Source organism: Tenrec ecaudatus, chromosome 2 (genome assembly GCF_050624435.1).
Source record: "Tenrec ecaudatus isolate mTenEca1 chromosome 2, mTenEca1.hap1, whole genome shotgun sequence".
Lineage (NCBI taxonomy): Eukaryota > Metazoa > Chordata > Mammalia > Afrosoricida > Tenrecidae > Tenrec > Tenrec ecaudatus.
In genome coordinates this window covers 303,847,212-303,869,027 of record NC_134531.1, presented here as the reverse complement: position 1 = coordinate 303,869,027, position 21,816 = coordinate 303,847,212, and the positions used below count along the sequence as shown (strand labels likewise).

Here is a 21,816-nt window from a genome sequence, read left to right as displayed (position 1 = left end):
AGATTTTTTATTTGTAAAGAACATGTATTTTTAGTATACTAAAATGATAAACAATGAATGAATGAATGAATGAATGAATGAATGAAACTTCAGCTTTTGAGGATTCTTAAGAAACTAGTTATTTTCTGGTTAAGCAACAATTCATACCTCATAAGAGTTTTTTTATGATTTGCTTATAATTGACTGGATGTTACATCATTTTGACTATTTACTGTAAGCCAGGTATCCCTGGAAAACTCTCAAACTCATGCCATCAAGTTGATTAGGAATTCAGTGTGTAACTACTTTACCACAGGGCTCCAGGTATCACTGTAGGGAATATAAACTGTATTAATTTATTGTAAATAGTCCCAGACTGTGGTTCTTTGAATTCTTTGCTGAATTGCATGGTATCTTTTTACGGCTTATAATCTGACATGTTAATGGTTTTCAACATTTTCTGTATTTTGGTTTTTGTTTGTTTATATCAGGGTTTATCTCGGATGTGTTGTATCATTGGGGTCACCCTCTTGAATTTTTGTTACATGTTTTTTTCTTTCTAAGTGTATGAAACCCAGAATTGATGAACCTATAGGGACAGCAAGTAGAATAAGGGTTTCGGGGGTGGGGGTGTGTGTGAGTACAGTGGTTGTGGAGGGATGTAAAAGGGAACTGATACTAAGGAGTTCAGGAAGGAAATGAATGTCTTGAAACATTGTGGTAGCAATTGTACAATTCTGCTTGATGTGATTGAACTATGAAATGTTATGATACTTGTATTAGCATGCAATAGAATGGTTTTGGGAAAAAAATATTTCCGTTTAAAATAAAGAGCTCATAGACAGTGTTTTGAATAGTTCCCAGCACATAGTTAATATTGTGTATATGAAGTGTTATTGCTATTACTCCGACTTCAAAATGCTATAGCCTGCTTGCTTCTGTCTTCTCTTTAATTTAAAATGTTCTAATTTTGGAAAAAGAAGCCTTGCTGGTGTAGTGGGTTACATGTTAGACTGTCAATCACAAGGGTCAGGAGTTCATAAGCACCAGCACCTCCGAGGGAGAAATAGGAAGCTTTCTGCTCCCACAAAGATTTACAGCCAAGGAAACCCAGAGGGGGAGTTTTACTCTGCCCTACATGGTCACTCTGAGTTAGAATTTACTAGATGGCAGTGAATTTGGCTTTTTCTTTTAATCTTGGGAAACAACTGACTGAACTTTTTAGAATGAAATAGAAAATTAAAATCAATGGACTATATGCTAATTCAAGGAACCCCCACCCCTCAAGAAAACAAAATATGAGGGCTACCCCAAGAAAACTGGAATTGCTCTGGGTGGAGCAGAGGTATCGTAGTACCCATTTTCCCCACTAGGCCAGCATCTAGCAATTCGCTCTGAGTTAGTGCACCCAGTGGCATCACCTTGGAATGTTCTCTCTGGTTACAGTGAATTTTTTCATGAAAACGGTTTGGCTTCAACCTCTTCTTGTGAGGGGTGATTTAAAAGAACAGCATGCAGCTGTGAAATTTTGTTTCCTGCTGTGGAAAAATGCTGCAGAAACTTGTGATGTTGAACATAGCTCTTACAAGCATAGCACTCTTGGGAAAACTCAAATGGTTTTCTCATTTCAGAAAAAGTGAAATGTCGATTGAGGACAAACCTTGTTCTGGACATCTGTCAACTTCCTGAATGGACAGAAGTGTCGACTCCTAGTCCATTTGGAGTTCATTCCACCAGGTCACCTTGTTAATCAAGCTCTCTATCTAGAGATTCTGAAAAGATTGATAACAGTGTGTGACAATAAGAGGCCTGATTTGTGGCAGACAAATGACACCATGCTCAGGCAGCCATCTCAGTACACCAGTTTTTGACAAAAAAACCAGCATGCCTTTCTTGCCCCGTGCACCTGACCTCACTCTGTGAGACATCGTTTTGTTTCTGTGAATGCAGAGGGACATGAAAGGACAGCGATTGATGAGTAGAAGAGGTGAAGAAAAAAAAAAGAGGTGCTGTCAGCCATCCAAACAGATGATTTTGAAAAATGTTTCCAAGAATGGAATCACAATCTTGACAAATGTATTAAGTGTAATGCAGAGTACTTTGAAGGTGATAAGGTTGTTTTTGAAAAAATTGAAATACATAGCTTTGAAAAAAAAATTTATTTTGGGGAGGTTGCCTCCTTGTACATGATGATGTGTATGCTTTGACAATACATGTCGGCTACTAAGAACTTTTTTTTAAGATCCCCTAACAGACTGTAGATGAATGTTAAATAAGAAAAAATGTGAAGTTTACTATAATAAATAGGACTTGTGTTTTAGGGACAAAGACCTTGAAGAAGCTTTGGAAGCAGGAGGTTGTGATCTTGCAACTCTGAGAAATATAATTCAAGGGAGACCACTGCCCACTGATCTGAGGGCCAAAGTTTGGAAGGTAACAAGAACCTAAAATGAATAAGATATAATAACTTATATTAAAAAGGAAGTTTCATTTCACACCAATGTAGTATTCTGTATCTACAGAATTTGCCAAACTAAGCAGGTCACAAAAATGTATATTTTTGTAGTGTTTGATAACTTTCATTGCTATTGAAAATTATGTTTATGAAGATGGCTTAATGATATAGGAAAATATAACCTATGAATAAAATAAAATATACATTCAAATTATCACAGTTATATATTTTTTTAAATGGAATACTTTGAGTTTTAAGGGTATAGGTGGTTTTTCTTTCCTTATTTTTTAAATGCTAAATCTATATTTCTCCTATCATAAATGCATATCTTTTAAAAGTTATTAAACACAAAGGATAAAAGAAAAGTCCTGTTATCTAATTTTGGAAATCAAGTAGAACAATAGTAATGTATTGACATATCTGTCTTACATTTTTCTTCTTTGCACATGCATATGTAGCAGAAATGGGTTTATTACTGGACAGCAGTACTTTCTAAACTTTCTCATGTAGAATGTAAAGCACATACAAAAGTAGAACAGTGTAAGGATCCTGTTACCCATCATTCAGCTTTAATGAATACCAACATTTTGACCAGTGTTCTTCGCTACTCCATACACTGGATTATTTTAAAGCAAATTTCTTGTAGCATGTTTTCTCTGATATACTGTGGTGTGGACGTGTAGAAAGGAGGTGGGGTTGGGGGAACACCCTTCTAGTAACTATAATATTATTACATATTTATAAGGAATTAGCAATAATCCTTAATATTAAAAGATTTCCTCAATTATCTAATAAATATATTTTTACAGGTAATTTAAATCAGAATCTTACATGGCCCACACACTGCATTTAGTTGACGTGTCCCTTCAAGATTCTGGGAATCATTATGGTGTTCTTTACATGTTTAAAAAAGAATTATAACATACAATACCACTTCCCCAATTCATTTAGGTGTTTTCTATTTTTTTTAAATTGTACATTGTATAGATAGGCTTTTCCTTTGTTAATACCACATAATGTTTATATATTTTTAAAGAAAACCAAGATTATGTCTGTTTGAAATACATTAGTATATTTTGTACAATCCACTCTGTTACCTGTTCAGAAGCAATAAAACTGATGTAAAAGGGTTTAAAGTAATTTTGTTGGCTCATTGTGATGTGATTAAGAGTGCAGATTGTGGTGGAATATAGATACTGTATATACTCAAGTACATGCTGGCCCGAATATCAGCCGAGGCACCTAATTTTACCACAAAAACTGCATTTAAAATGTGCTGAAAAGCCCGGCTTATACAGGAGTATATATGGTGTATTACTTTCTAGTCTTTGAATGAATAATAAAATATGAAGATAATTACTTTGTGTAATCTTTCTTCCAGATTGCTCTCAATGTTGCAGGAAAAGGTGATAGTTTGGCATCATGGGATGGTATTTTAGATCTGCCCGAACAAAACAATCTTCATAATGATTGCCAAGAGCTTATTGGTAAGTTTAATGTTGTTTCAAGTGGCACAAAATTTTGAAACATTAAGTTTTGAGTCAGGAAAAATAGTATGTTGAATTATAAAGAACTTGTAAATAGTTTTAAGAATTTGCTTTTGAAATTATTTTGACATTATGGATTGTGGTAAGAGTTATATGAGCCCCTAATAAAAGGATAAAAAAATTATAAAAATGCAAAAATATATTAACATCTTTACAAAATAAATTATTTTGATATGTCTAATAACTAAGAAAACCTAGTTTTTACAGTTTCTTTTGTATTATATCCAATTCTTTGTATACAGTTTTTTTAAAACTTAGAGTTTTGTAACAATATTAAATTTGTTTTTTACATAATTAAAGAGCTGTGTATTTTAAAAAGGACAGTGACCAAAAAGCTTATCGGGAAATAATAGGTTGTTATTTGCTGTATTGTTGTAAATCACAGGTGAATAGTTTCCAATAACTTCACAAGGGCCAAGCCAGTTCACAACATTGATTAAACTAATTTATGTATTTCTTTTTAGTTCATATACTAACCATTGGTTTATATTTTTCCTTTAAACTATTGGTTAAAGAGTCTTCTGTGTATTAGCTCTAGAAGTATTATTGCCATTGTGGGGAAAGGAAGGGGAATTTGGTGACGAAAATGGATCTCTTTCCCTCCCCTTGCCAAAGGTTTGGCGGCAGCTACCCAGCATGACATAGAGGATAACCTTGTTTAGAAAACATGTTTTGCTTTCTTCCTGCAATGTGGGTTGTGCCCATTATTTCCTACTTTTATTTTAGACTGTGTGTTCTAATATTTCACATACATACAAGTAAAACACTACTAAATGAAATTCTAAACCAGTGGTTCTCAACTTTCCTCATGCCGCGACCCTTTAAATACAGTTCCTCATGTTGTGGTGACCCCCGACCATAAAATTATTTTTGTTGCTACTTCATAACTAATTTTGCTACTGTTAGGAATCGTAATATAAATATCTGATATGCAGGATGTATTTTCATTATTACAAGTTGAACATAATTCAAGCATAGTGATTAATCACAGCAATGTGTGATTATATATTGTGAAATATTTGTTTTCCGATGGTCTTAGGCAACTCCTGTGAAAGGGTCTTTCAACATCCCCAGGTTGAGAACTGCTGTTCTAAACATATGTATTGACTATCCAGGGATCGTCTATCCCTTTCTCTTCTCTCTTGGGCTTAATAAGAAAATAAAGACTTAAGTGAAACTAATTCTTCATTTTCTTAAACAATTCTCTTGCTTTAAAATTAGAACAAGAATATTCTATTGAGTTTGAAGGGATTTTTTCCCTTGGATTTTGGATCTGTGGTCCAGTCCAGTGATTATTGAAATGAATGTAAGGAAAATGTGTTTTCATGTAGCTTTAATTTCCCATTGTCATGCTCTAGCTACCCTAGCATAGTATTGTACATTTGTAAACGAGTACTATATACCCAATACCGAAACCTCTAAAAGGCCCTTGGTAACTTTTATTTTGACACTTGTTTTCTAGACCAGCTTTCGGTACCAGAGGAGAAGTCAGCGGCATTACTGTTGGATATTGAATCTGTAATTACCTTTTATTGTAAATCACGTAACGTTAAATATAGTACATCCCTTAGCTGGATACATCTACTCAGACCGTTGGTGCATCTTCAACTGCCGCGCAGCGATTTATACAACTGCTTTTATGCTATCATGAATAAGTACATTCCCAGGTAAAATATGATTTAGTTATTGACAGTTTTTAAAGGAGAATAAGGTATAGTCTACTCTGACTAAAGTTTTTAGATTTGGTTTGGTGGTAGCATTCAAATAATTATTAATATCGGACTTTATTTTTGTGAATTTAGGCATTTTAAAAGTTTGGTTTATTTAGTTAAGAATGTATACTTTTAGCACTTATGTATCTAGCACGACTCTTACAGTTTATTTAGTGTCCCTAATTTATCTATAAAGTAAAAATAACATCACAATGTGTAAGTGAAGATTTTAAAAAATGGATTGCTACTTTATGCTACTTTATGTGGTGGGGTTACAGCTTAGAATATAGTCTTAGTAATTGTAAGCATTAATCAAATGTGTGAAGTGTAATCTTCGGAAGGTGAGCTACAGAATACTGTGGGAATATATATAGCGGGGCATGATTTAGTCTGCATGTCGGATAACTTCCCTGAGCAAATAACGTTTAGCTTTGAGACCAAAGGTCTAGGTGGTTGTAATATTAGTAAGGACAGGGCCAATCATGATACTAGCATTGTTACACTTCTCAGTGCTATGGTTCAGATAGTAAGACTTTTAGTGCGAAAGGGAATTTTAGATATAATAGAGACCGGGGACTTGCCTGCATAAGAAAACATAGGGAGAACTTTTAAAAATCAGATCCCTGTTTGCGCACCTAAAGAGATTTAAGTCAGAATTGCTTGGTGATGGGACGCAGATTTCAACGTTTATGTAGAGGTTCCCAGTTAAGATGTGCAATTAAGGTAAAGTGCTCTTTGGGACCTTGATAGTTAAATGACTACCATTTTTTATGACTTTCTGTAGAACAATACACTACATTAAAATAAACCAAACCCACTGCCATCAAGCCAGTTCTGAGACTTTAAGTCTTTGTGGGAGTAGGCAACCTCATTTTTGGTATATTTTCCTATTTAACTGTTAATCTTTATAAGCTGTATTTACAAATAGAGAAACTGGGCCAAGAAAGATGAAGTGTGTCTAGGATTATGGCCCTGGCATGTGACTAAGTCAGGATTTGAGCCTAAGTTTAGATGAACACTTCTGTTTTACTGATGTTACTCTCTACTTGGGTTGCTTGTTAGAATCAACAGAAGAATGTTTAGTTATATATTCTTCCGTTTTCTTTTTGTAACAGCTTTATGTGGATGTAACTTACACGTCCTAAAATTCATCATTTTATTGTATGTAATTCAGTGGTCTTTAGTTTATTCACAGTTAGACAACCATCACCACATCTACTTTAAATTTTTATCTCCCAAAAAGAAACACCATACCGATTAGCTGTCACTCCCCATTTCTTCCCAACATTTCCATCTTCAAAACTATAAAAACCCAACCATTACTATCAAGCGGAGGCAACCGCTAATCTACTTTCCATTTCTATGCATTTATTTATCCTGGATGTTTCCTGTAAATGGAATCAAATATGTGTTCTTTCATGATAGTGTTATTTCACTGGACATGTTTTTAAAGTTTATCCCATATTGTAACATGTATCAGTATTTCATTTTTTATTTCTGAAAAATAGCCTTTTATGGCTGTATCATATTTTATGTATCCATTCTTAAATTGATGGGTATTTAAGTTTCTTTTTATTAAAAATAATGCTGTTATGAATATTTGTGTTCAACTTTTGACGTGGATGTTTATTTTCATTTCTCTTGGGTATATATTTTAGGAGTGGAGTGGAATTGCTAGATTGTATGATAGTTCTGTTTACTTTTCCATGGTGACTCTACCATTTTACATTCCCGTTAACTGTGTATGAGGAACCAAATTTCTCCATACCTTCATTTAATATTCACCTTTTTTATTATAGCCATCCTGGTGGATATGAAGTGGACCTGGGTGGCATACTAGTTACATATTGACCTGTTAACTGCAAGGTTAACAGCTTGAAACCATCCTTTCCATGCGAGAAAGACATGCTTTCTACTCCCGTAAACAGTTGCAGTCTTCAAAATTCACAAGGGCAGTTCTACCCTGTCCTATAGTGTCTCTATGAGTTGGCATTGACTGGATGGAATGGGTTTGGTTTGAGCGTAGTTGGTATGAAATGATAACTCAACCTACTCCTGCCAAAATATCTCTTACAGAAATACAGAATATGGGGCAATGAATGTACAGATGTGCTTTACACAATTGATGTATGTATGGATTGTGATAAGAGTTGTATGAGCCCCTAATAAAACACTTTTTTTAAAAAAGAAAAGAACTACAGAATATGTTATGCCCAGTTTCTGTGTACAAATCTTAACTTCACTCCCTAGTGCTGTGATTTTGGGTGAGCTGCTTGTCCTCAGTTAGACTTCAATTTTTTCCCTAGTTCTGTAAAATGGAGATAAAAGTAACATCTGTTTTATAAAGTATCTTATCAAGATAGAATAACTTTATTAAGTGCCTGGCACATGGTATTCCAAAGTGTAGATAGGGATTTTTATTGTAATGACTTGTACTTTGAGCTGTTGTAATTTTTTGCTGATTCATTAGACACATTGTTGCCTCATTCCCTTGTGACTATTAGAATGCATCTCAGTACAGAAGCTGATTGTGATAGTTTATAATTTTGAATGAGTAAGTCCTAGTCCAAATGAAGATTTAGTTAGTCACATTGTTCGTATTTTAACACTACATTTTAACTACCGAAATGGTCTGTGATAAATTTACAGTATTGATTTTTTTTAAATGCCGTGCTTAAAAAGTTAACTATTATTTCCTGGTATTCAATGAGATTATTGGCACCAAAAATCTCATATCTTTTAAGAGATTCTTTGTCCATAAAGTAACTCGGTTAAGATTTGTGGCATTGCAAAAATGGACACAATAAAATGAATAAATGTGAATTCAATGGGACCTAACAGGTCCTATAAGCACAAAACTAACTGCTGCTGATGTGGGAGTTAAAGAGATAAGGCTTTCAGAATTCAAGGTCGCAGATTGAGTACAAAGGAGGAAACAGCTGGCTCTCTGAAGGCTGTGACTAGACTTGATCCACTGCATTGCCCTCCCAGGCAATTGGCCTCCCAGGTGCTTGGGTACCTGGGTGTGGGGCCTGAGTGTGTCTTCTGTGACCCTGGGGAGAGGAATCTTCATTAAAGCTGGGTAGCCAGAAGTACTCTATAAGATGGTAACTAGAAACTGCTGCGAATCCGTGACCTAGTGTGCACATGAAGGCCTTTTATAATTCTCCTCTCTTGCAGTGAAATGTTATGTTTGTTTAAAACAGGCATTGTGATAACAAAAATGATGGACTAAATATTTGGTGCTTTTTAATTTAGAACAGTGTTCACAGTCAACTTTCCGATTTTACTCTCACAATAACCAGTGGAAATATGATAGTGACTGCAAAGTTTGTCATTTTAATGGATGAGCGCAGTGTTTGGTACCTCCTGGAATTCATCCTGAGCTTTATATCCAGGCCATTTGCCAGCTTCTGAGGCTCTGCAGTGACTTCTAAAGGTTCACGTGTAGTATTTCAGCCTTGAAGTACATTCCTAGTTGACTACAGTGACTCTGTAGCTAATCTGAAGCCTTCTTGGGGGTTGCCTCTTATTTTGCAGGGAAGAAAACTAATTTTCCAAACTATAGATTTCCCAAATTTCAAAATCCCCAAAAGGCCCAAGTGAGTGCTCTTGCTGTTGTCAGTAGTTCATGTCACCTTTCTTGATTGAGTGCTGCTTAACCTGTAGGGAATCCCCCAAAGTTGCAGATCTGTTTTTCCTTAAACTAAGGTATATTAAAGATCATCTTGCCAGATTGTACCAAGTGGGCTTGCTGAGGCTTGTGGTTTTGAAGTGTTCAGGGGGTGGGGCAAGGAGGTGGATATTGCCAGAGTTGGTTACTGATGTAATAATTTTTAACAGATTAAAGCAAAATTCATTGCTTTTCTTGTCTTCCAGAGATTGTTCCCTGAAGGGGAGACCGTTTCATCTCTTCCGATTACTCATCCAGTACCATGAGCCTGAACTGTGTTCTTTTCTTGATACAAAGAAAATTACTCCAGACTCCTATGCACTCAACTGGGTAATAAAGTGAAAGTAGGAACATTTAATGAAAAATAGATTTCTAGAACATTATTGTTAAATGTGTCCCCCTCCCCCAGGAAGAAAAAGATATTACTAAATTGTAGATCATTGCTACTTAAATTAAAGGTATATAATTATTCATTTAAAAATATTCTTTTTTGGCTGTTCATTTAATCTAAAGAGAGTGTTAATATGAAAGTTAGCTTTCTCCTGTTTTAGATAGTACCTATCTATATGTATGTATACATATACATACATATTTATATAGAAATGTGTAGATATATGTATTTGTGTGGGTATATAAACATCAGTTCAATTTAAAACTATATGGTTGTTCGTGGTATGAATAATTGGCATATACTAATGTGGAAAATTAGTTAAGGCTGTACAAAATGATTAAAATTATAAAGTATACTCTGCTTTATCATTTATACTTGAATTTTATTTATTTTATCATTTTATTGGGAGCTCTTACAGATATCATAACATTGCATAGCTCAGTCACATCAAGTAGTAGTGTACAATTACTACCACAGCAGTTTCAAAACAGTTTTCTTTCTTCATGAATTTATACTTGAATTTTAAATGGGAAGTATTATTATTTAGGTCGATGCTTCTCAAACCTTTGGCCTCAAGACCCCGTCTCTCAAACCCAAACTCAATCCTGGTCAGTCAGTTCCAACTCATAGTGACTCTATAGGACAGGGTAGAACTGCCCTTGTCGGTGTCTGAGACTGTAAGTCTTTATGGGAGTAGAAAGCCTCACTTTTCTCCTATGGAGCAGCTGGTAGTTTTAAACTGATAACCTTACTGTTAGCAGCATAACACATAATCACTACACCACCAGGGCTCCCTTTGGGACCCCTTACACTCTTAAAAAGAATGTAGATTTATTGTTTATATGGGCTATATTGATGTTCACTGTATGAAAAAACTTTAAAATGTCAAATATTAAAAATAACTGTAAATGTGCTGTATTATGAAATAGACAACTATTTTTAGAAAATAACTATATTTCCCTCCCACCTTACAAAACTGGTAGCATTGTTTAAAATTTGTATAAATCGAGGAGCTGATATCAAGGGCTCAAGTAGAAAGCAGACGTTTTGAGAATGATGATGGCAACAAATGTACAAATGTGCTGACACAATGGATGTACGTATGGACTGTGAAGAGTTGTACGAGCCACAGTAAAATGATTTAAAAACCAAAATAAGATTTATATAAATATCTTTAACTTTAGGCTTATCAAAGACAGATGGACTCTTATGTATACTTTATTCAGTTTATCATATACATAATGTAGACTTTGGGAATTTTTCTTGTTCACTTGTGAAAAAGAAATGAAAAGAACAAGTAAAATATAAGAATTGTTTTGGCATCACGAGCGAACCTCCTCCCAATAAAAGTTCTTGGGGTCTTTCTAGAGTACTCAGAGCACACTTTTGAGAACTGCTCTTCTGGATGAGCTTGAAGATGGTTTTAAAATAATGATTAGATGCTGGAAGAAGATATGTTAAAAAAATTAATCTCATTCCTTAGGTATCTATCACCTGACATTTCTTTAGAAGGAATTCCATTCCTGCCACTTATTAACTGATTTAAGACCAGTAAGTGGATGGCCTTGGATGGGCTCCGTTCCCCAACTTCTTGTTTGCAGCAGAACCTGTTAATTGTTTGTACCACCCACGGATTCCAAAAATGATTTTTGCTGCCAGTATTATGTCTGTCAAGTGAATTAAAAAAAATACTTCTTTCAAACCATGAACTAAATCATTGAAATTACTTCGAAACCTAGTATAATGTAACTAAGCAATGAAGTGATAACTTTAGTTAAGTGGTTTTTTAAAGAATGCTTATGTATTATGATATTAGTATATGTATCTTTTCACCCATATCTGTAATGGTAATTTTCAAATCAGACAAAACCCTAAAGGTTTTTTTTAAAAAACCCTAAGGCTAAATATAATGGTGATAATATGGGTATAGATTCACAGACCTTTTTTGATTCTGGTGATGTTATTTACTAATTCTGTGAACTTGGGAAAGTTATCTTCTCCAAGTCTATTTCCTCACCTGTAAAGTCATGAAGAAAATATGCATTTTGCAGGCCTATTATGAGAATCAAAGTTAGAGATAATAAGAGATCATGTGAACCTGCTTTAATAGCTAAGACAAAATATGCATTAAAAGCATATTTTCTCATTCGTTCTCTTTAATCATTACAATTGTTTCAAACTTAAATCTCTAGACAGCAATGGCTCTGTGTCTAATGAAAGGTGAATGACCTAATAATCTGAATTCGTTTGATGTAAACACAACTGAACTCTAAAGAAACTTAAGGATCAACAGTTCCTTTATTTGAAATGTAGAAACCACAGAGCTCCTGAAACTTAATGAAGGATATGAATGCTGTCTATGTATATTCCAAATAGTGTACAAGTAAGCTTTGGGAGCAATTTACATGTATATAGTCATTCAAATGTACAAAGCCCTCTTAATTTAAATTACCGTGTTTGATCTTCATAATTACCCTATAAATTGAGTATTCTTCTATTATTTAAAATAAATATGCTGCTTACCCTTTATAAGGCTCAATGCTGTTTATTTGTCTATGGCAAATATGGGCTAATTACATTAAATATTTTAGGTTAAGCATATCTCTTCATAGCAATGATAGAAGATGAGTAGTAGTATTACATTTTTTAATTAACAGAAGTAGAAATGGATCTTAAGAGGTTAAGTGGCAGGTCCCAAATTGCATGGCTAACAAGGGTCTGCATTTGTCCATATTTTGCCTGTGGATTACATACACTAAAATTAAGGTACACAATACATTTAAGGTGAAGATAATTTGATGTAATGCTGCTTAAGTATTTGCTTTAATATTTTAAAAATACCAAATGGTTTATAGCTCTCATTTCACTTCCTAATTGCAGCTTGGAAGCCTTTTTGCTTGTTACTGTTCCACTGAAGTCACCCAGGCAATTTGGGATGGATATCTACAGCATGCTGATCCATTTTTTATTTATTTCTTAATGTTAATAATCCTTGTTAATTCAAAGTGAGTATTAAGATGGTTAGATTTCTTTCTCCTTTCTTTTCTCAGGATTGTTTCTTAATATTTAATGCAAATCTATGTCATTCCCTTTTACAGAGAATTTATTTTGTTACAAGAGTCAGACAGTAAAGAAGAGATTGTCCGTAAGTATCATTTACTGTAGAGGGAACATTGTAAACCACTTAATCTCTAAGACTTTAGTTGTCTCATTCAGAAAGTTTAGCAATTTAGTCTAGAAGAGCGCTGAGGTTCCATTCCACTCTGAAATTTTATAAAAATTCTTTAGAGCTATAGGCCTTTTATCCCTGAATTCATCATCTCCCTTTATTTGTTTTATTTTTTTCACTTTTCCATTTCTTTCCATATTTATTTCTTTGATTTCAGTGTTCAAGTAGAAATCTGTTTTCTTCCCACTCCCACCCTTCCTTAATTTACTTCCTATACTCAGTTATGGCATTTGCAGGAAAATAGAATTGAAAAATAATGGAATTTTTTCACGAACTTTTTGAAGCCTCCTTGTATGTTAGCACGATTCTACAGCCTTCATCGGCAGGGTTTACAATGAAGCTATCGATAGGTTTGAACTATGGTGTTGACAAAGAATATTGAAACTTACTATGGACTGCAAAAAGAACAAGCATATTTCTTGAAAGAAGTACAGTCAAAATGTTCCTAGAGGAAAGGATAGGAAAACTTTGAACATGTTATAAGGAGACACCAGTCTTTGGAGAGCATTATGCTCGGTAAAGTGGAGAGGCAGTGAAAAAGAGCAAGGCCCTCAATGAGATGGATTGACATAGTGGCTGCAATAATGGGCTCAGACAATGCAAACGATTGTGAGGATGGCGCAGGACCAACCAGTGTTTCATTTTGTTGTACGAAGTGTTGCTCTAAGTTGGGACCGACTCAGGGGCACCTAACAATAGCATTGTAAAGCCCTGGTCCTCCACTGAGTTCTCCCACTCTGACCCCTCCACAGAGACAGTCACTCTCTACATTGCCTGGGGCTTTGCACTGTAGGTAATTCTAATGTGTTTATTTTGCTGTGTCATAATTATTTTTACGTTTCTGATGAATGACAGTGTTTTTGATGTCAGGAACTCTTTCATGGATTTTTAAATTTTTATTTCTAAGGAATCTGTCCCATAACATTTGTGTATTGAATAAATAAACCAGAGTAGACCGACTAAGGCAAATGAATTTGATTTGATTACCTAACATTATTATTCCCTAATAGGTCAATTGCATTAACAATTCCAGCTCTTATAAGGCAATCTCCTTCTCACCCATGCAGATTTAGAAGTTATGGTGAAAATATTTCAGCTTTGATCATAAAAGATGCTAATTAGTATACTCTTTAATGGCGGCAGTTTTTAAGATGTTGTGTTATATCTCATAATTGTATTTCAGAGTTCTTGGAAAAGACGCCATCCAGCTTGAATCTAGAAGATATAGAGGACCTTTTCTCTCTGGCTCAGTATTATTGCAGTAAAACACCAGCTTCCTTTAGGAAGGTATACGATGAGGAATGAGATGAGTGCTTCACATTTTGTGCATTGTTTTCTTATGTACTTTGTGCTCTTTTTAAATACTTTCCTCATTCTTTTCTGTCTTTGATGTGTTGAAGTTTTGTGGAATTTTTTTGTCAGTGTGCATTTCCTCCTAGCAAAGGAGTAAATCGATTAAAAATGTTAGACAGTAAATATGCTAGAAACCACCTCACCGTTAATCTAAACATCTGTTACTTATTATCCTGGGAAAATTATGAAGTATTTCCCAAATTAGTATTTTCTTGGCATTAAAGAATTACATTACCAAAAAAAGGATGTATAGTAATGCCTCCTTTTTATAGTTGTAAGCCTTGTACAACTTTATGCAGCGCTGTCATACCAATAAAAAAGGGTCAGTATAAGACCCGTGGAGGTCTAGAGTCATCCTCAGACTGGACACAAGATTTTAAGAAGGGAAACCAGATAAGCACAATGGTATGCGCTCCTACAAAATAAAAGTCCAAAAGTAAAAGGCCCGAGAGAACGTGTGTGTGTGTGTGTGTGTACTGAAACATTACGGTCAGGTTATGTTCATTATATATGTTTCAGAAGACAAATAATTTTACTAAAGCCACTTATATTTTTCAGACATAACAAATTTGCACAAGCATTTTCTAATTAGATTAAATTGTAGGTCAATGTATGCAGTTTATTTCTGCTATTTTTATTGCATTAGAATATGAAAGATGAGTAACATCCTAAAATTTTGATAGTGGTTAAACAGCTTGCCTGCTAACCAAAATATTCTTGTTTCAAATTGATCAGTCACAGGAGAAAGATACGTAAATCTGCTTCTGTAAAGATTTACATCCTTAGAAAGCCAAAGGCGCAGCTCTGCTCTGTTGTCCTATAGGGTTCCTCCGAGTCAGAATCGACTCAATAGCAGTGGAGCCAACAGCAATGAAAGTGGGTGCAGGATGCTTTATTTTTCCTTAGCCTCTTCTTTTCTGTGAACTCAGGAGTTTTGTATGTATCCTTTTGCTCTATAAGACTTGAAATTATGTATTGTGAAGTGAGAAAATTACTTAAGGATGCTATGACAATTTTTATCATGGTTTAATAATATGTTTAGGAAGAATCATATGTGTTTGCTTCACAATATTTTCAAAATCTTCAAACAGGATAATCATCATCTGTTTGGCAGTACTTTGTTGGGAATTAAGGATGACGATGCTGATCTGAGTCAGGCTCTTTGTCTGGCTATCTCCGTGTCAGAGATCCTTCAAGCAAATCAGCTGCAAGGGGTAAGTGAAAGAACCTGCAATTTATCAGACAGGGTAAATGTTGTGTGAGGAACTATCATTAACTTTCATGGATTTCCACAAAATGAATTTACTATAGCAGTGTGCCATTTCCGTTAACACACATTTTTATAAACTGTCGCACATTGTTTCCCTGATTTCAGCAAAGCAGTTACATTGAAGTGTACATATACCACCTAACTCTTTAATTCTGCATAGCTATGTGGCTAGTTGAATTGTACGGTATACTATTAGTGCTATAAACTAGAAAAAAAAAAAAGAATTTATACTGTATCTGCTTTGACTCTTGAGGAAAATCTAATGAGCCAGCTGGACCACTCCTAATTTTCAAATGTGTGCGCTTCATCACAGTCACTGTAATAGTTAGCTAGGGGTGTCTTTATTGGGACGTTTCGGAGAACAGAGAGGAATAGACATGGGAAGACAGACCTTTCACAATAGCTATTTCTCAGTTGGACTTCTAAATAGCTGAACTGATGGTTGAGAATTTTCAATATTTTTTTCATATTAGTTAAAACTAATTAAATTATGCAATTCAGCTTAAAGAGGCCTATGTAAACTGGCATTGCAGAAAACCTTCTTCAGTCCAGAAAACCTTTTTGTGAACTGTATTTTGGATAAGTGTGTAAATATATTTGCAGTAATAAGAGCAGTCTCTTATGCGTGTAAATATTGTTAAATTAATATAATTAATTTTTCCTGCTATGTATTTTACGACTTTCTCAAATATGCGAAGTATTTTAACTGTTCAACATGAAGAAAATGATTTATGCCCTTTGGATGGGAGATAGGATACTACCTGAGTTCTTATAATTAATTATATGTGAGATCCTTTTGTATTTTAAAAAAAGTGTTCCCCTTCCTTTAGTTAGTTAATATTTTACTCTGCGTCATGTGAACCTCAAGGCAAATTCATCTTGTCAAATACTGTTTCCGTCTTAGGAAGGAGTCCGGTTCTTTGTGGTGGATTGTCGTCCTGCAGAACAGTATAATGCTGGGCATTTGTCAACTGCTTTCCACTTAGATTCAGATCTGGTTAGTATATGTGCTCATTAAAAAGGAAAAAAAAGAGAAGTAATGTTTTTGGGGGGGTCCATTAATAAATACTTGTGTTTCAAATTAAGCGTGTTTTTCTTTCTATTTAGAGACATTTTCTGCCCTAATAAGTGTTGCTCTCAGATTTCCTTTTGCCTCAGAACCCCTGAGAGCATCACAAAGGACAGAAGGAAACACTGTTAACAGTGGCTTGCTGTTGCTTACCATTGTTGTGTCAGTAAATTCTCCTTGGTGTCTTGCCTTCCTACAGCGACATACCAGCTGTAGCATTTAGCTTAGTGCTTTGCATCTAGTAAGTACACTAGAAGTATTACTGTTTGTTATTGTGTAAGAATTTTAAGTTTTTGCTATAGTTTATTCATCATTAGTGCTCGTATTTAATAAGGATAGAATTATTCATATGCGAGCTCCAATGGGGTTATTGAATTGTAGAAGCGAATTAAGTAAACAACTAAAAGCTATCAGAGGTACTTAGAGCCCTTAGTAGAATAGAAACTGATGAAGCTGTTCTGGAGTCAGTTGAAACTGAGGGATGAGAAGCGAAAGAGAAGCGATGCAGTAACTGTGTTTTCCTCCTCCCCAAAGTTGTCTGAGAACATTGACGTGGAGGCTGAAAGGGTATGTAGAAGGGCTTAGCTTGTACTAAGAGAAAACTCACAGCAAGTGGAGGTGGAAGAACCCTGAGATTGGGGCGCTCACTGTAGGTGAGGAAGACCACCCCAGTAGCATGTAGCTGAGCCGTTTATGTTTCTGTAGGTGAGTTCTTACTGAGGCCTCTAGAAAAATGTATATAGGTCTACCCTTATGTTTATTTTTGAAATGTGCTCAAATGACTCAAAAAGATATATATATTTTTTTAAAGATTGAAGGACTATTATCAGAATCAACTTGATTGAATTTCTAGACATTTATTTAATATAGATTTGTGTATTTCATGTTCTGTCACCTTTTTCAGTTGACTTTTTTTTTTAGTGATCTTTCTGTTTAGGTACATTCTTTTTAATGCCTATATAATGGGTATGGTACAGATTTATCATCATGTATTACCCTATTAATTTTTAGGGTTATTTTCAGAGTTCCTGTGATAAATATGTTGCAATAACCTCCTTATATATACTTTCATGAACTCTTCAAATATTGCTAGAGAATGGAATTGTGTCAAAGGGTAGAGATAGAAAATGTTACCAGAGACCACCATATTGCCTTCAAATAACTGAACTAGTTTCTACTTTAATGAGAGTGAGTTTTTATGTCATTATGTTGCTGAACATGTTAACCTTTTCCTTTGTAGTACAATGATAGATTTCAAAGAGTGGTAATTACTAGTTAGGTAAATCTTCTCGGTGATTGTGTTATCTGTATTGCTCTTACAAATTTGTTCTTTTCCCCATTGTATTTTCACTACTTTTTCTGTAACCCCTTTAAAATGGGTTTAGTTTTTGTCTGTAATTATTTGTTTGAGAGTGAAATGACTTTTTTCATTCTGATATCCAATAACTAGAATAGTGCTGATCAATAAATGGATAAATGACTAACTTCGGTTTCTAATTGTCTTCTAAGAAAAATATAGACAGGATACTTAGAAAATGTATATTTAAAAATTTTTTATTGTGAATTAAGTGGGGTTTCTTTAATAGATCATTAATTTTGTATTCAACAAGTTAAACAACTTACCAAGACCCTAATACATTGCCCTGTCCTCCTCCTCTCAATTTCTGTTTTCCCTCTCATGAAATACTATCTTCTCCTTGCACAATTTCCGGTGAGTTTTCAACTATTATTCTCATATAGATAAATTTATAAATGTTTCCTTTTCAGAAATTTAATTTTCTTTTCATGGTACCAATTTAAATGTTAGGGGCTTTTCTTCCCCTCAAAAAATTAAGATTTTCTAAGCTATATGTGCAACACAGGCCTGTAAAAGTTTTTGTTTTAATATAATTGTTTAGATGCTCCAGAATCCATCTGAATTTGCACAGTCAGTAAAATCCTTGCTTGAAGCACAGAAGCAGTCCATTGAGTCTGGCTCAATAGCTGGTGGAGAGCACCTTTGTTTCATGGGAAGTGGCCGGGAGGAAGAAGACATGTATATGAACATGGTCCTGGCACACTTTTTACAGGTATATTTTACTTTATTAATCATATAACTTCTAAGAATTTCTCACAGGTAATTTCGTGACTTTATGTACACTGTCAAATTTATTAATATTTTTCTTTACGGCTTCTATGTTTTGAGTCTTCTCCCCCACCCTGGTTTTTCTCACGTACTGTGCCTGGGTACTTATATATTTTCTTTTTATTTTTTTTATTTTTATTTTTTATATTTTCTTTTTAGATTTAACTCTTGAACCATCTGGAATTTATTTGGGTGTTATACGTGTGGTATTAATCTCCCTTTTAGTCATTTTAAGTTTGTTCTACTTTTTAGTATTTTCTGCTTACCTTTTGATTAAAGTTTTTTCCCATTTTACTTTGTTATTGTTGTTAGTTTTTTTTTTGTTTGTTTCCGTGTATATTTTTCTGTATATGAAAACCAGGATAGGTAAATCTATAGCGACAGTAACTGGATTGATGGTTTCTTGAGAATATGGCCACAGAGCTTGTGGGGAAATGGGGCTCTAAGGACAGTGAGTACCAGAAAGCAGAAAATGTTCCAAAATTGATTGTACAACTCTTCTTGACATGATGAAACTATTGCATTGCCAGATATGGGGATTATGGGACAACAGAACTTTTTTTAAATAATTTTTTTCAAGAAGAGGTATGAGTCAAAAAATTTTATTTTTTGATGTATATATGGATTGTGATGAGTTGTATGAGCCCCTAATAAAACGATTAAAATTTTTTATTTCATAATCAACCATTTGTACTGTCTATCTCAAATACCTAATTTTTACATCCTGAATTTCTCAATGCTTCAGAATCTGTTTCTTATTCTATTGGATTGAGACTTGTGTGTATTCATGCCCTAGTACTTTTTACAGTAGCTGTAGATGGATTAAGGCACCTTGGTGGTGCCATTGGGCAGGTGTTAGGCTGCGGTTCAAACCTGCCAGCTGCTTTGCAGGAGAAAGATAAGGCTGTCTGCTTTTCTAAAGCTTGACAGCCCCGGAAAGCCTATATAGAGCTGTTATGAATTGAAATTACATTGATGGCAGTGTGTGTGTTATATTAAGCTTTGGGCTGCCAACTGCACGATTCACAATTCAAGCACTCCAACTGCCCCTCAGGAGAAAGCTGAGACTATCCCCATAAAGATTTATCATCTCAGAAACTCTCTGGGCTATTCTTCTCTGTACTGTAGGGGCACTGTGAGTCAGAATTTACTTGTTGGCAGTGGTTTTAATGGTTGTTTGTTTATACATTTGGGCATGTGATCAGGAGGAACTAGTTCCTGGAGAAAGGGCATCATGCTTGGTAGATAGGTCAGCAAAAGTCGAAGGTTCAGCTGACACAGTGGTTCCAACAATGGGCTCGAACTCACTGCTGTCAAATTGATTATAACTCGTGTTGACCCTATAGGATAGAGTAAAACTTCCCCTATGGGTTTCTGAGACTAAATCCATGGGATTAGAAAACCTCATCTTTTCCTGCAGAGCACCTGGTGACTTTGAGATACTGATACTGCGGTTTGCAGCAGCCCAACAAGTAGTCCACAACATGAGGACTCTGATGGCCTTAGGCACAGCAGTAATTCTGTGCATGGCCCAAGACAGCATTCTCTTATATGTAGGGTTGCCATGAGTTGGGACTGACTTGATGACACTTAGCAACAAGAACTTACATACATTTTAAAATCTTTACTATGAAATTGAATGTCTATGTATGTCTTTTTTCATGACTTTTAACCACCTTTCCTATGGGTGTTTGAGTGTTAATTTCAGCACACCTGATTTGTCTTGGTGGTGGTGTGCAACCTGTCCCGCTACCTTTCCTACAAAGGTCACTCACTGATAATTGTTCAATTAGATACGTGGCTTAATTTGATTTCTTCAGTAGTTTATATATTAGTTTCTTACTTCGTGTGACCTTCAACTATGAAATCAAGAAGATAGTGTTGTACTTGCCACTTGGATTCTTTTCCTATTTTTCTGAGCATCTGGATTGACAAAATTAGTATGAAAGTCAATTTTCCTGAAAGAACAAAGTCAGAATATTTGGCTGAGTGATAATTGTAAGCTTTATTAAAGGAAAGATCTTATACACTTTTAAGGAATAACAAAAATAAGAAGCCAACTTTTACTCTTGAATTTAACCCGCATACTCTCAAAATACTGTGCTCTTAACCATATTGTATAGACTATCGATGGGAAGACTTTTGAAATTATGAATTTCTTTGTGATTCATGTGGTATTAAAAATTTTGTTTTTTCCAGTTTTTAATCATTGAAAATTTAAATAAGTTTAAAAAGTAGAAAAAATTGGACCACAAGAAACTATCAGAAGTTTGCATTTGGGGTTCATTAAAATTTTATTTTCTGTTACAGAAAAACAAAGAATATGTGAGCATTGCCAGTGGAGGATTTATGGGTAAGGTTATAGTTTATTAATTCCTTTGCCTCCCCGTTCAGAGAATGTTATACAACTAGAGAGCTGATTTAGAGTGACCAAATTAGTTCATGGGTAGACTATGCTCATTTTGCTTATCAATGTCTATAGAGAAAGGCAAGGGGAGAATAAACCGTCATGCAGTACATAATGTCCATTTGAGCAATATCCAACTCTACATATGCATGCCCTTGGTCCCGAAGGGTTTTAAAACAGTTCAGAAATCCCAGTTGGATAACAGAATGTAGCAGAGGTAACCAGATATAGTTAACACAACAGTTTTCTTTATGTGGCACATGTATCTCATGTCTCTTGTATAACAGTGATATGCTGCCAGGCATATAATGGTACGGTATATACGTAACCTGTAATACATATGTCTTGATAGTCATACTAAACACTGTGTTACTAATTTTTATATGTATGGTACTGTACCTTCTATGGTTGTTTTAATACGAACTTTCTCTAATTACAAATGAAAAATATAATCAGGTAACTGTGATTATACGATTAATGATTCGTCTGTAGATAGCTGCATCGTTTCTTGTGTGTTGTCGTTCTCTCTCTATGTTTAGTTTTATTTCTAAATTATTACTGTGAAGTACATCATGGCTCAAAAATGCAACAAAACCATTGCTACTG

At 34.7% G+C, this 21,816-nt stretch overlaps 1 protein-coding gene across 4 annotated transcripts in view; it reads left to right on the top strand.

Moving 5' to 3' along the window:
* The window catches only part of TBC1D23 (TBC1 domain family member 23), a 72,611-nt gene that overhangs the window by 24,600 nt on the left and 26,195 nt on the right, over positions 1–21,816 (top strand). For 2 of the 4 annotated variants that reach the window (XM_075542638.1, XM_075542637.1), the window contains exons 2-13: positions 1,611–1,716; positions 2,301–2,412; positions 3,816–3,921; positions 5,444–5,648; positions 9,573–9,696; positions 12,638–12,762; positions 12,856–12,902; positions 14,170–14,273; positions 15,431–15,553; positions 16,514–16,606; positions 18,577–18,747; positions 21,114–21,156. In XM_075542638.1, coding sequence (XP_075398753.1) covers positions 1,611–1,716; positions 2,301–2,412; positions 3,816–3,921; positions 5,444–5,648; positions 9,573–9,696; positions 12,638–12,762; positions 12,856–12,902; positions 14,170–14,273; positions 15,431–15,553; positions 16,514–16,606; positions 18,577–18,747; positions 21,114–21,156 — 1,359 coding nt within the window. The remainder of the gene's footprint in view (positions 1–1,610; positions 1,717–2,300; positions 2,413–3,815; positions 3,922–5,443; positions 5,649–9,572; positions 9,697–12,637; positions 12,763–12,855; positions 12,903–14,169; positions 14,274–15,430; positions 15,554–16,513; positions 16,607–18,576; positions 18,748–21,113; positions 21,157–21,816) is intronic. The other 2 variants (XM_075542639.1, XM_075542640.1) reach the window with 1 other exon arrangement.